The sequence below is a fragment of the Dendrobates tinctorius genome, unplaced genomic scaffold (genome assembly GCF_039654945.1).
Source record: "Dendrobates tinctorius isolate UK_male_01 unplaced genomic scaffold, ASM3965494v1 ptg000003l, whole genome shotgun sequence".
Taxonomy (NCBI): domain Eukaryota; kingdom Metazoa; phylum Chordata; class Amphibia; order Anura; family Dendrobatidae; genus Dendrobates; species Dendrobates tinctorius.
In genome coordinates, this window is record NW_027361671.1 from 34,227,682 (window position 1) to 34,242,922 (window position 15,241).

General features: G+C 40.8%; 1 protein-coding gene and 1 long non-coding RNA gene across 2 annotated transcripts in view; one reads left to right on the forward strand and one right to left on the reverse strand.

Annotated features, from left to right (window-relative positions):
* The window catches only part of LOC141049220 (uncharacterized), a 232,835-nt gene that overhangs the window by 172,263 nt on the left and 45,331 nt on the right, over positions 1 to 15,241 (forward strand). The gene's annotated exons all lie outside the window — the stretch shown is intronic.
* Positions 1 to 15,241, reverse strand: part of ST8SIA4 (ST8 alpha-N-acetyl-neuraminide alpha-2,8-sialyltransferase 4) — a 291,424-nt gene that overhangs the window by 107,157 nt on the left and 169,026 nt on the right. Inside the window, exon 4 of the mRNA XM_073545267.1 lies at positions 10,486 to 10,779. Coding sequence (XP_073401368.1) covers positions 10,486 to 10,779 — 294 coding nt within the window. The remainder of the gene's footprint in view (positions 1 to 10,485; positions 10,780 to 15,241) is intronic.

Sequence of the window (15,241 nt, forward strand, 5' to 3'; positions counted from 1 at the left end):
AAAGAGCGCGATGACATCACGACTGTACGCCCTGTGCCTAAACAGTCCAAGTGCAGAGAGATGGAAGATGGGGACGACGAGGAGTCCAGAGTACAGGGATTCCCTAGCGAGGAGACTTATTTAATTGTTTTAAAGGTTGGGAGCAATTGTTGGGAGCACGATACTCTGGAGAATGATATCTGGGGCCCACCATACACTGGAGCATTCCAAAGGTGGACACCAGTCACTGGAGCAGCATGTACAGGGCCCATTATACACTGGAGCATTAGAAATGGGGCCCATTATATATGGAGCATTATTTGGGCCCATAAGACACTGGAACTTCATCCATGGTGAACAACATATACTGTAGCATTATGTGGAGCTCATCATAAAATGTATGGAACATTATATGGGACCAATGATTCTGTATGGAGAAATATATGGGCCTCATTACTCTGTATGGCGCACTATGCGGTGGCCATAATACTGTATGGAGGAATATACTGTCTGTTTTTGGAGCTATTGGAGAATTTAAAATGGATATCAGTCATGTGATGTAAGAAGTGAAGTATTCTTCAATGTACTATACTGCTATTTCTCTGCCGTATCAGAGGATCATGAATTGTGGCACGTGTTAAAGGAGCCCAGTGACACTCTTTGGCCCTGGGCCCACGAAAATCTGGAGCCAGCACTACCCCCCCCACAACTTTAGCCAAATAACTCCCAGTTTTCAATGCCTAGCTATTATTATAAAGTAAATTAAGGTTGACAAGCTTAAGGAATAAGAATTGATGTTTTTGGCATTAAAATGGGCACTCTAGGTGTGTTTCCTGTCCTCCACTCACTGCCGACTTTTCTTCCCCATTGACTTACATTGGGTTTCTTGTTTCAGTTGGACTTCGACTTTTCACAATAATCGGCCGATTGCGTTCGACCCGACTTTTGCGAAAGTCGGGTATCGTGAAACCCGACTCGACTCGAAAAAAGGCAAAGTCGCTCATCTCTAATAGTCACCTATTTAATCCCCTTTTTCTTTTCAATTTCACCTTAAAGATGTAAGCCAAATCTAGCAGTACAAGATTTCACTGTCTGCACGCCGTCCTCTTTCTAATAACATGCAGAAGGACACACTCATACACAAGAAATAGTAACTGAACAGGATAAAACAGGATAAAACAGAGGCCAGTCGTCATAAAGGTATTTTCACATGTTGCGTTTTTACAGCGTTTTTTATGCATTTTTTATGCAAATTTAAAGCTGCTTGTTACAGTAACAGGAAAAGATATACATTTTGGAAATCTCATCCACAAGATTGATTTTTTTTCGTACTGACTAAACTGGAAAACTACAGCATTTTTCACCAAAGACAGAAAGTGCAAAAACACTAGAAAAAAAAATCAACTATGTCTTTTTGCTGCTGTTCTGGTGAATTAAACTAGCTTTATTAAAAATGTACTGAAGACAAATGACACATATAATCTGCACCAAAAATGCAGCAAAAAAAGGCAAAAAAAACCCTGCTTTTTGTACACAGGTTTTTGTTTTACTACCAAGAGACCAGATTGTGGTTGCAGAATAAAATGCAGCAAAAAGTCAACTTGTGAACTCAGCTTAACTATTCATGCTCCAGTCTCTCACCTAAATTTCTCCTCTTTCACTTTGCTATCACCTCGATCTCCTCTTTGGCTCTAACAGAGCAGTCACCTTGATTTCTTCTCTGGCTCTCACTTTACTGTCACCTCGATCTCCTCTTTGGCTCTAACAGTACTGTCATCTCTATCTCCTCTCTGGTTCTCACAGTACTGTCAGCTCCATCTCCTCTCTGGCTCTCACAGTGCTATCACCTCCATCTCCTCTCTGGTTCTCACAGTGCTGTCAGCTCCATCTCCTCTCTGGTTCTCACAATGCTGTCATCTCCACCTCCTCTCTGGCTCTCACAGTGCTTTCAGCTTCATCTTCTCTCTGGCTCTCACAGTGCTATCACCTCCATCTCCTCTCTGGCTCTCACAGTGCTATCACCTCCATCTCCTCTCTGGCTCTCACAATGCTGTCAGCTTCATCTCTCTGGCTCTCACAGTGCTATCACCTCCATCTCCTCTCTGGCTCTCACAGTGCTATCACCTCCATCTCCTCTCTGGCTCTCACAGTGCTGTCAGCTTCATCTTCTCTCTGTCTCTCACAGTGCTATCACCTCTATCTCCTCTCTGGCTCTCACAATGCTGTTAGCTTCATCTTCTCTCTGGCTATCACCTCCATCTCCTCTCTGGTTCTCACAGTGTTGTCACATTGATTCCTCTCTGGATTTCACAGTGTTGTCACCTCTATCTCCTCTCTGGCTCTCACAGTGCTATCACCTCCATCTCCTCTCTGGCTCTCACAGTGCTTTCAGTGTCATCTTCTCTCTGGCTCTCACAGTGCTATCACCTCTATCTCCTCTCTGGCTCTCACAATGCTGTTAGCTTCATCTTCTCTCTGGCTATCACCTCCATCTCCTCTCTGGTTCTCACAGTGTTGTCACCTTGATTCCTCTCTGGATTTCACAGTGTTGTCACCTCTATCTCCTCTCTGGCTCTCACAGTGCTTTCACCTCCATCTCCTCTCTGGCTCTCACAATGCTATCACTTCGATCTATTCTCTGGTTCTCATAGTGTTGTCACCTCCATCTCCTCTCTGGCTCTGACAATGCTATCACTTTGATCTACTCTCTGGTTCTCATAGTGTTGTCACCTCCATCTCCTCTCTGGCTCTCACAATGCTATCACTTTGATCTACTCTCTGGTTCTCATAGTGTTGTCACCTCCATCTCCTCTCTGGCTCTCACAATGCTATCACTTTGAACTACTCTCTGGTTCTCATAGTGTTGTCACCTCCATCTCCTCTCTGGCTCTCACAATGCTATCACTTTAATCTACTCTCTGGTTCTCATAGTGTTGTCACCTCCATCTCCTCTCTGGCTCTCACAATGCTATCACTTTGATCTACTCTCTGGTTCTCATAGTGTTGTCACCTCCATCGCCTCTCTGGCTCTCACTGTGCTCTAGTTTGTAGACTCCAGCTCTCCCTTGTTACAGCTCAGACAAGAATACAGAGAATAGGGGTTTCCATTTAGGGGTGACTTCTCATTGGTCAGTGCAAATTGTGGAAGTTGAGGCAAGTATATTCCGGGCAGACTCCTCAGATAGGTAACCTCCCTCTGATAATAAATATAAATGAATAATGAGGAGCACCAGAGCTACATGACTATACACATTATTTGTTGGTTTCTTTGGCTAGACACCAATGTGATCTATGCAGATTTTGCAACCAGAGAAATGGATTTAGTTTTTTTTCATACATAGGAAAACAAATTAAACTTTTTAAAAAGACATTTATTCCCACACACTTCTCCTTCACACTTCTGCATTTCACCAGTTTAGCAGATTTACCTTGTTCCGCATTGGATGATGAAAACTTAACAGAGAATGTGAACCAAATACACATCAGAGAAAATATGCTAAGCTCTTCTGCATGGAGAAGTGAGGGAATGCATGCATTTCAATATCGCTGCAGCGAAAACCAGGAGTAATACTAAGTACTCCCCTGATGACTTGTACCATATTATGGTATCAGAAGGAGCAACTGGTGAAGACACAGATGCGTTGTGGCCAAGAAGGCACCAAAGCAAATATTAAATTCAAATCTTCACACCGTTCACTGCCGCGATCAGAGCCCGGGAACAGGAACATCAGCATTGTGGTTCTCATGTGCTACGACAATAGCTGACTGGCTATATGGCTGAGCTTTGTAAAGCTATGTTCACACCTCATTTAAGTGTATATTCAGGGTATATGTAAACTAAAATGACTAAAAGGGATAAAAAAACACTGCATATCTCACATAAAGTGAGTGTTGTAAAAAAGTACGGTAACTGTCTTATGAAACCAAACGCTTGCAGAATGGCTTCATATCAGCCAAACTGGTGATCTTTTTTACTGCACAAACTGCTACCTTAGGCAAAGTTAAACCCTTCTCTATTGTCTATCTGGATAGCCGAAAAACATCTCAAATACCTCAGCCTTGAAACATTATGATAAGACATAATCATGAAGAACATTTCTGGTTCACTCTCTAGTGACAATATGCCCCAGAGCACTACACTTCCAACAACAGGCTGAGCACTGCGTTCGTGTTCTTACGGTTTAACACTATTTTAGCATGATGAGTTCCTACAACATTATCTAGAAGAATTATGGATCACTCAAATATTATTTCCCCTTTTAACAGGCACTGATGTCACCCTTGGAAAGAAGATAACACCTTAATTCTACTTAAGGGTGTGTGCACACGCTGCGGATTACTCTGCGGAATTTTCCGCGCGGATTTGAGAAAAACCGCAGGTAAATCCGTAGGTCAAAAGACCTGCGGTTTATCTGCAGTTTTCGTGCGGTTTTGCCTGCGTTTTTCCCCTGCAGTTTGCCACCTGTCATGGAGCAGGTGGTAAACCGCTGCGGAATCCGCACAAAGAATTGACATGCTGTGGTTTTGAAACCGCAGCAAATCCTCGTGGAAAATTCCGCACCGTGTGCACTGCGGATTTCATTTTCCATAGGCTAAAAGGATACTGTACAACGCAGCAGAAACTGCAGCGGACCCGCAGGGCCAAAACTGCTGCGGATCCGCAGCAGAATCCGCAGAGTGTGCATACACCCTAAGGGTGTGTGCACACGCTGCGGATTCTGCTGCGGATCCGCAGCGGATTTGGCCGCTGCGGATCCGCAGCAGTTTCTGCTTGGGTGTACAGTACCATAATATCCTATGGATATCAAAAACCGCAGTGCAGATGGTGAGGATTTTTCCGCGCAGATTTGCTGCGGTTTCTAAACCGCAGAAAGAATTGACATGTCAATTATTTCTGCGGATTCCGCTGCGGTTTGCCATCTCCTCCATTGTAGAGATGAAAAACTGCAGGGCAAAACCGCAGACTAATCCGCAGGTAAAACCGCAGGTCTTTTGACATGCAGATCTACCTGCGGATTTTAAAATCCGCGCGGCCAAATCCAAAGAGCATTCTGCAGCGTGTGCACATACCCTAAATGTTCTGTATCTTAATTGTGTTCAGAATTCCTCATTAAGAAGTCATCAATGCAGAGTAAAGGACCCAAGCTATAAAACTGCACCATAACCTATATGGTGAAGACCATTTAAAAAAAAAAAAAAAGTAACTTGTTCATGTTACTGACACATAAAAAAAATAAGTAGTATTCAAAAAGTTGTATAGTAAAAAAAAAAAAATGGTATGACTGAAAAATATAATCTCGGCCCACAGAGAATGAAACCCTTCAACGTAAAAAGTTTTTTACCTATTAAGCCAGTCAAGTTGTAGACCCCAGGTGTAGACTATGGCTAGAAATGGTTAATGGTAGAAGGGTCCATAAAGACTGGGCTCCAGCACCAATGGGAAAATGTTAAAATATCTGTAACAACTGTAATTAAAAACTTCATGAGAAAAAGCAAAAATGATTTCAATAAAATTAAGGATCCATAAGTTTACACATAGCTATGAAGAAGGGTTGTGGCAGAGCCAAAAGTTTTACCATAACCAGGTTCCCCGCACCATTCTCCCACATGCTTTATGCATCCATTAGCCCTCTGTGTCCGTGCTGTCACACACCTAACATTATGGCTGGTCCATACAATCAGGGCAACTGTTACCACCCACCTTTCGTGTCTACCTCTTTCCTCATAGACTGTAAGCTTGCGAGCAGGGCCCTCTTTCCTCTTGGTATTTGTTATAATCTACTGTATGTGATTATTGTTATGCTGTAATGTCTATTGTCTGTACAAATCCCCTCTGAAATGTAAAGTGCTGCGGAATATGTCGGAGCTATAAAAATAAAATTTATTATTATTATTATTAAGGGTTGCTAAACTGAAACGTGTAAATGTATAGATCCTTAATCTTTTTTATCTTTTTTGGCTTTTTCTCACCATGTTTTAAATGGCACAGTAAAACTTTTGTTTTATCATTTTCCAATTGGTGCTGAAGCCCAGTCCTCATGGGCTCCTTCTTCAAATTCGAACCTGGATGCCAGGTGTGTTCCTACACTCCTTGCACCACACCCTGATGAAACAAGGTCTACCAAGGTTCCTATGTGAATACAAGTAATTTTCATACTGAATTGTCCCTGCTGGAAGGTGAGCTAATTACCATTTTTTCTCCTTCCCTATAAATGGTGAACACTAATTCGACATACAACCCTGAATATTGGAAGAACTGTGAATTGGATGGGCTGTTAAAGCAATGATGACAAGGAAACATTACTGGGTTCATCTCATTAATCCTACTTAGGAGCGCCTTGCTCCTCGAGCTGCAACTTGAACTTTGCGTGATTACAATCACTGTTATACGATGCAGCATCGGAAGTACATTGAAGTGACCAGGATTAGAAGCAAATTGTCTCTTTAAAGAGGAAGAATACAATTTGCATATTTCCCAGAGGAGCATTGTGGCTTAAAAGTCTCCTCACCTTGGCAGGTCAAGCTTGACATGTCACCCTCCGCAAGGAAAAACATTACCGCTTGTATCCAGCAATAGATGCTAACAGTATCTTCCAGAGATTCTGCTCGGCCGCAGTGCTGTGCTTAGAAGGTCATGAGAAAAGCACTTGTAAGCACTGTGCATGCTCTGCCACCACTCTCAGACAGCAGTGGTGGCCGCTTCCACTGGAAACAAGCAGTAAACAATCTAAACATTCAAAGAAAAAGGTAGATCTATCAGTAAGGAGAATGGGTGCAAATATTAATCAAAAAAGAAAATTGCAATTTGGGGAGAGCCCTTTAAGGCTATGTTCACATCAGACTCAAGGGATTTGTATGCAGCCTTCATTGGCTATTCGGTCACTTTTCAGGACCAGTACAGTTGAGAGTCCCAGAGCCTTAGAAATTAAACTACAGATATTTTAATTGTGCCACAATAAATATAGATACTGTATATATAATATCCTTAATAAAATCCTAGTGATTCTCACAATTGTAAGTGGAAGAGCTAAGACTGAATACATTGACTGCATTCCTATTATACATCACTGCAAAACATTTCAGTAACAATATTCAAGAACTCACTAACTATTAGAATCACAGATTGTGGTTTGGACATGATATTGTTTTCAGTTGGTGTTATCAAGTATAAGGAAAGCATGAGAAAGCGGCAGATAGAGTTTATCAAAGAAGAGATTACCCCTCCCATTAAGCATTATTGTTAAAGGCTGGAAAACCTCTTTAACTATGAATTTTGGTTCGTCTATGAAGGTTTACATACAGATATGAGCAAAACATACCGTATTTTGCGGTTTATAAGACGCACCGGATTATAAGATGCACTCCAAATTTTGAGGAGAAAAAAAGCTTTTCTTAATAAAATGGTGATGCTTCTTACAATCCATGCATCTTATTGCTTACCGGGGGTGGTGGCTGCGGTGAAGCGGGGTCCCAGGGTCGCTGCTGGCGGAGGAAACAGTGGGGCGATGCTGCGGACCCCAGACAGGGGAAAGGGGTGTTCGGATATGTGACCCTGCAGGTGTTCGGTGCTGGAGGGCTCCACCGGCATTTTGTGAAAGCCCAGAGTACGTTAATGGTTTACATTACAGTGGACTTCGGGAAAATGGAAGCCGGGGCGGCACATGCTCAGATGGAGATCTTGGCACGGAGATCTCATCTCCCAAGTTCTTGGTGTCGAGATCTCCATCTATGCATGCGCTGCCCCCGGCAGCCATTATCCCGAAGTCCACCGCAATGTAAACCATGGAAATGCAGGGGTCCCGGGCTTTCACAAAATGTTGGCGGAGCCCCCGCACCACCGAACACCCACAGTGGCGCACCTCCAAACATCACAGCCTACGGCCTGCAGCAACGAGCCACTCTTGCCTCCTCTAGCAGCGACCCTGGGACCCTGCTCCACCGTGGCTGGTAATGTATATTTGAATTATAAGACACATTCCCATTTTCCCCCAAAATTTGGAGGAAAAAGGTGCGTCTTATAATCCGAAAAATATGGTAATCATGACATTTCCAGACCTGCTTCGTTACATTTTAATATAAAGATTACTATGAACGCTATATAAAAGACAGATTTGCTGAATTGCTGGGTCCAACAGAAAATTAATCATAATTTGTCTACAGTTCCATTTTGACCACTAAGCATTGACACTAATATAGAGCATAATTGGAAACAATTATTTAAAAAAGAAACAAAACTTAAAAGGATTTTTTCTAGCCATACGATAATGATGACCTATCCTTCAAAATGAATATTGCAGGCTGAAATTTAGTACAATTTTATTATTTAGAGGCAACTACTAACATATGTAAAAATCATTTTATTTGCCCATGTCAAAGAAGTCCATGATGTTTACAGTGGTTTTTCAACCTTGTGAAACTGAAGTCATATCTTCAAGAATAAAACCCTTTTAAAAAAATCTATGGACACCTTTGACATGGAAAAAAATGAATTTGACATGTTGCTCTATTCATTAGCTTATATATCATTACAACTTCAATCTTGCAATTCCCTCATTGTGTGTTTACTGTCTTTTCTATTGACTGCGCCCTGCTGATATCTCTAACACTGAGAGAAAGATGCTCTTACAAATTGTATCATTTCTGCTGATCACCTAACCAGATAAAGAACTAGGACAACTCATGATAATCAACTGAGGACTCCAATTAAGATAAAAACAATTGATACCTCCCAAAACTGCACTAATCGAGTGATGTCAGCGCCTCTGATCTCTGAGGGTGATGTGACATTGTTATGTTATGTGAAGGCTGCAGCCAGTGAACGGCCCCTGTTTGGCTACAGCCCCTACTATTTAAGGAACAGACGTCCGCTCTGATGAAACATGAGCTGCTCATTAGCTGTAGTGGACATGTGACACAAGTCACCTCAATCTCCAGGAACAGCGATGTTGACATCCATGGAATGATGCCGCTGATGGAGGCAAGTATTCATTGTTTTTATTTTAAGTGAGGTCCTGAATTAAAGAAGCATTCCTCCCATCACTGTTTTTATCCTCTTAATATATTGCAATCACCATATTTTATAGCACTGTGTACTTACAATTCCTTATTTTGCCCTTCTACCCAGCTATTTCTTCTCTTTGCCATTAGGTCTATGACATCATGTGATTAAAAACAGACCAGTTGAATCTTTCTAAGCTCTATGTAGAAACAGGAAGTCTGTTTTCCCTGCATAAGTCATCATTAGAACTACAATCCTACATCACTGACAAAAGTAAATGAGGAAGAGAGATAACAGCAAGGGGGGCAGGAGCAGCTGGGTCAGAAATTGATGCGGAGGTAAAACTAGATTGCCAGGGACTTTTCAGTGATGTAGGATTGTAGTTCAATGCTGACTCATGCAGGGCAAATACACTTCCTGCTTCTACAAAGAGATTATAAGGATTTAGTTAGTCTTTTCTTAATCATGTGATGTCATACACTTAATGGAAAAGAGAATAATTAACTGGGTAGAAAGGCAGAATGAGCAACTGTAAGTGCACCCTGCTATATAATATGATGATTGCAATATATTAAGAGGATAAAAACTTTGATGGGAATGCTTCTTTAACCAGGGGTTGTACAATAGCGAAGAACACCTTTAACTTTGTATTTTAGAAGCAAATAACCATATACAAATTCAGCTTTAAGGTGCTAATAATCTTTAAGTCTTACATCCTTACATCATTTTTATTTTTGAATTATTCTTAAGAAAGTTGGTAAAATAGTGTTCAGATATGAACCTTCAAGACTATTTTACCATCCACAATATGTTATGTTGGAAAGTACAAAAAAACATGCCAAGAACCTGAAGCACAGGCAATTTTGTCCTGGTCTATCACTTGTGCTCATATTTCAATGTTACACCGCTAGCCAACAACAATGTATCTAAGGCTACAATTTCGTACTTTATAGATATAATAAATCATGTACCTAGGGAACAACGTGGTGGTGAAGAAAAAGGGAGCTATGAAAACTACGAGAGAAAATATTAAAACTGAAGGACATATGAAAATAAAACAATGTATATGTAATATATTTCATATTTCTACTCTGTCCTTCCTAACTTTTATAGTCTTTCACATTTCAGCGAGACATAATGAATAGCTGTTCGGCTTCGCACGCTGCAAGGTGCCACAGAGAACAATTATTCATCCTTTGTGGGCATACAACTTAATACATTTAAACCTTTTCCATTATGGTCATCGTTCTCCACAAAAGCGCGACTGTAACAAAAGGTTAAACACTAATTCACACTCAAGTATTCCTTTATAGCACGGGTTCATGCTTTCACGATAAATCATTATATTGCGTTGTTCTCCAATGTAAAGTTATGCTACAATGTGAACACATGCCTCTAGTCAAATTATATATTCTTATTCAAGTCTTCCCATAAATCATTCTTTTAGATGAAAATTAACTGAAGAAATCAATTGTAACAAGAGAAACTAGTCATTTTCATGTACTTACCCTCTGACAGCGTGAATGAGCCTTAGCGATGGATAGGCAGTCCGTACTTGAAGTTTGTTTTTAAGAATTAAAGCATTAACCCATTCGACGTGCTTCTCTCCACCTTTGACCATGAAAGCTGGTATCCAGAGCACGCTGTCGTTAAGCATGGAGAGTCTGTGAACAAATTTTGCCCGGTCACTTACGTTGCGAAATCCTCCAAATGCTCTTTGTACAACAGATGGGTTCATGGTAATAAAGTCTGATTTGGTTCCAACATCGGCAGCAAATTCAACAACAGGCGCTAAATTGCACCTATAAGAATAAAACACAACAGGTATCAACACACCAGTGTACAGATAGCACATTTCTTATTTTAGCAAAAAAAACTCTGGAAAAGCAAAAATCATATCTATGCATGTAAATGTCCGTCATTCTGCGTATTCAGCTTCAGACCTAGGTACTGACATCAATACCTAGATATTTTGATACCTTTTGATGCCAATACTTACCACGGGGTTTAAAGAGTCAAGGTTACTTGCCGATAAGCTTTCACATGAACTATCTTGACATCCATTTACTTACTACTGCCAGATCAGACACTGATCATGTGATCTCGGGGGAATTCATTTAATCCCAATACCAAAATTTACAAAATGAGCTTAAAAGAGCCCTCAATGCCTTTCAGTGGAAAATTATTACAAAATATAGTTGATAGATTTCTTAAGATGTTCTATTAAAGGATTCGTCATCAAAACACTGATCATGTGATCTCGGGGGAATTCATTTAATCCCAATACCAAAATTTACAAAATGAGCTTAAAAGAGCCCTCAATGCCTTTCAGTGGAAAATTACTACAAAATATAGTTGATAGATTTCTTAAGATGTTCTATTAAAGGATTTGTCATCAATATCAGATTGGTGGGAGGGAAGGGGTTCCACAGTCAGTAACCCCATTAATCACCAGTTACCAGCTCTGGAAATGGACATATATAAGTGATGTATGAAGCAAAACAACATAGCTCCATCATACGGTTTAGAGGGCTCTCCTGGGTACTACAGATCAACTCCCATTCATCCAAATAAATGGTGTATGGAGTTGTGCTGTTATTCTCCATACGTTGTTTATACCAGTTCACAGCCACAGGTGATACCAGCTAACAGGTGGCGGTGACGGATGTTGGTTCCTATGGTTCAGTTGTTAACTTATGATCATAATGAACAGGCAGATGAACAGCATAAGGTTCGACATATGTAAAATACAAATTTTTGCATAAAATATGCTTTATCGCATGTCATTAAATGCTATTTGTTTGCATTTTTTATCTTATCACTTGTTTCATACAAAACACAAATGGTTTCCTAAGGGTATATATATAAAAAAGAACCACAATAATCAATAATTCAACCCATACCTCATATGCCCTCCCAAGGAGTGAAGAGTTATTAAAATCAAGCAATAGATCTAAACTTGCAGTTATTATCAGTAAAGACTGTAAAATACCCATTCATGGTAATATAACCGGCGCTACAGACCTCAGAATAGACTAAAGATCCAGAAGGCGTCACAGAGGACTGAAGTAGGTAGAAAAAATGTTGAATTGTTTTACTACTACAGAATATCTGTAAGTTCTTTTTCTAGCTGGGAACTCTCCAAAATAGACACAAATCCATCAGAGTTCTTGTTCCTGGTTTCGATAACTATCCCTAAACAGGAATAGGGAAGGGGGCTGTACACAAATATTCAGTGTGGAAAGGGGATAAAGTGTATATGATCTCAGGAAGGACAAAGATAGAATGCAGATAAGGAAGAAAGTACATGATGAAGAAATAAGTGACAGAAGCAGTGCTGATTTGTGATTTATTGAAGACTAGCTGAAGAGCCCGGCGCTGCCCGGGCATAGTAACTAACTGTGGTTAGTTATAGCAAATTATAATTATCCTCCATCCCATAGTCCCATGCCCATATACCCATCATACATATCCTCCATCCCATAGTCGAGTGCCCATATACCCATCACACATCCTCCATCCCATAGTCCATGCCCATATACCCATCACTAGAGTTGAGCGATACCGTCCGATACTTCAAAGTATCGGATCGGAATGGATCGGCCGATCTTAAAAAAAAGTATCGGTATCGCCGATTCCGATACCGGAAGTCCCATTCAAGTCTATGGGACTTCCGGTATCGGAATAAGAAAAACCCTGTTTTTGCCTTGTACAGCCTCTCTGGGGTCTGTACGGGCCTTTCGGGGGGCTGTGCCGGCCTGCCAGGGGGTCTGTGCAGGCTCCGGGGGGCTGTGCCGGCCTGCCGGGGGGCTGTGCCGGCCTGCCGGTGGTCTGTGCAGGCTCCGGTGGGCTGTGCCGGCCTGCCGGGGGGCTGTGCCGGCCTGCCGGGGGGCTGTGCAGGCTCCGGGGGGCTGTGCCGGCCTGACGGTGGTCTGTGCAGGCTCCGGGGGGCTGTGCCGGCCTGCCGGTGGTCTGTGCAGGCTCCGGGGGTCTGTGCAGGCATCGTCCGATGGGACTACAAGTCCCATCGGGCGATGCCTGCTACCATGACAGTGATTGACACATTAGCCAATGATGGGACAGTAGTAGTCCCATCATCCGGCTAATGTGTTGAATGTAAAAAAAAAAAAAAAATTACATGCTACATACATGCTACATACATACAACATGCATACTACATGTAACATACATACTACATATATACTACATGCAACATGTATACTACATACATGCTACATTCATACTACATACTACATACATGCTACATTCATACTACATATATACTACATGCAACATACATACTACATATATACTACATGCATGCAACATACATACAACATATATACTACATGCATGCAACATGCATACTACATATATACTACATGCTACATACATACTACATATATACTACATGCATGCTACATACATACTACATATATACTACATGCATGCTACATACATACTGCATGCTACATACATACTACATGCTACATACCACATATATACTACATACATACTACATGCATGCTACATACATACCACATACATACTACATACATACTACATACATACTACATGCATGCTACATGCATGCTACATGCTACATACATAACACATACATACTACATACATACTACATACATACTACATGCATGCTACATACATACTACATGCTACATACATACTACATATATACTACATGCATGCTACATACATACTACATGCTACATACATACCACATACATACTACATACATACTACATACATACTACATGCATGCTACATACATACTACATGCTACATACATACTACATATATACTACATGCATGCTACATACATACTACATGCTACATACATACTACATATATACTACATGCATGCTACATACATACTGCATGCTACATGCATGCTACATACATACTACATACATACTACATGCTACATACATATCACATATATACTACATACATACTACATGCATGCTACATACAATACATACATAGACATACAGTACATATAACATAGAGTAACATACTTACCAATACTTGTCACATTGTTCCCCGAAGCCATTGTCTTTTACGGAATAAATATTAACATAACAAACAACAAAAATACTCACCCACGATCCGAAGCAGTCCACGAGTGTGTCCCACGACGATCTTGGGTAGAGAACTGCAGCATCAGCTGATGCTGCCGTTCTCTACGGGCTGCAGGAATCCAATGACGGAAGGTAGGTATCCTTCCGCACTGTATTCCTCCGCCACTTAAAAAAAAAAAGTCCCTAGTCTCACTTTATGCCATTGCTGCGTGGGAAATTCCCACACAGCAATGGCATAAAGTGAGACTAGGGACTTTTTTTTTTTAAGTGGCGGAGGAATACAGTGCGGAAGGATACCTACCTTCCGTCATTGGATTCCTGCAGCCCGTAGAGAACGGCAGCATCAGCTGATGCTGCAGTTCTCTACCCAAGATCGTCGTGGGACACACTCGTGGACTGCTTCGGATCATGGGTGAATATTTTTGTGGTTTGTTATGTTAATATTTATTCCGTAAAAGACAATGGCTTCGGGGAACAATGTGACAAGTATTGGTAAGTATGTTACTCTATGTTATATGTACTGTATGTCTATGTATGTATTGTATGTAGCATGCATGTAGTATGTATGTAGTATATACAGTATGTGGTATGTATGTAGCATGTAGTATGTATGTAGCATGTATGTAGTATGTATGTGGTATGTATGTAGCATGTAGTATGTATGTAGCATGCATGTAGTATATATGTGTTATGTATGTAGCATGTAGCATGCATGTAGCATGCATGTAGTATGTATGTAGTATGTATGTGGTATGTATGCAGCATGTAGGTGGTATGTATGTAGCATGTAGCATGCATGTAGTATGTATGTAGTATATATGTGGTATGTATGTAGCATGTAGTATGTATGTAGCATGCAGTATGTATGTAGCATGCATGTAGTATATATGTAGTATGTATGTAGCATGTAGTATGTATGTAGCATGCATGTAGTATATATGTAGTATGTATGTAGCATGTAGTATGTATGTAGCATGCATGTAGTATATATGTAGTATGTATGTAGCATGCATGTAGTATGTATGTAGTATTTTTTTTTTTTTTTTTTAACATTTAACATATTAGCCGGATGATGGGACTACTACTGTCCCATCATTGGCTAATGTGTCAATCACTGTCATGGTAGCAGGCATCGCCAGATGGGACTTGTAGTTCCATCGGACGA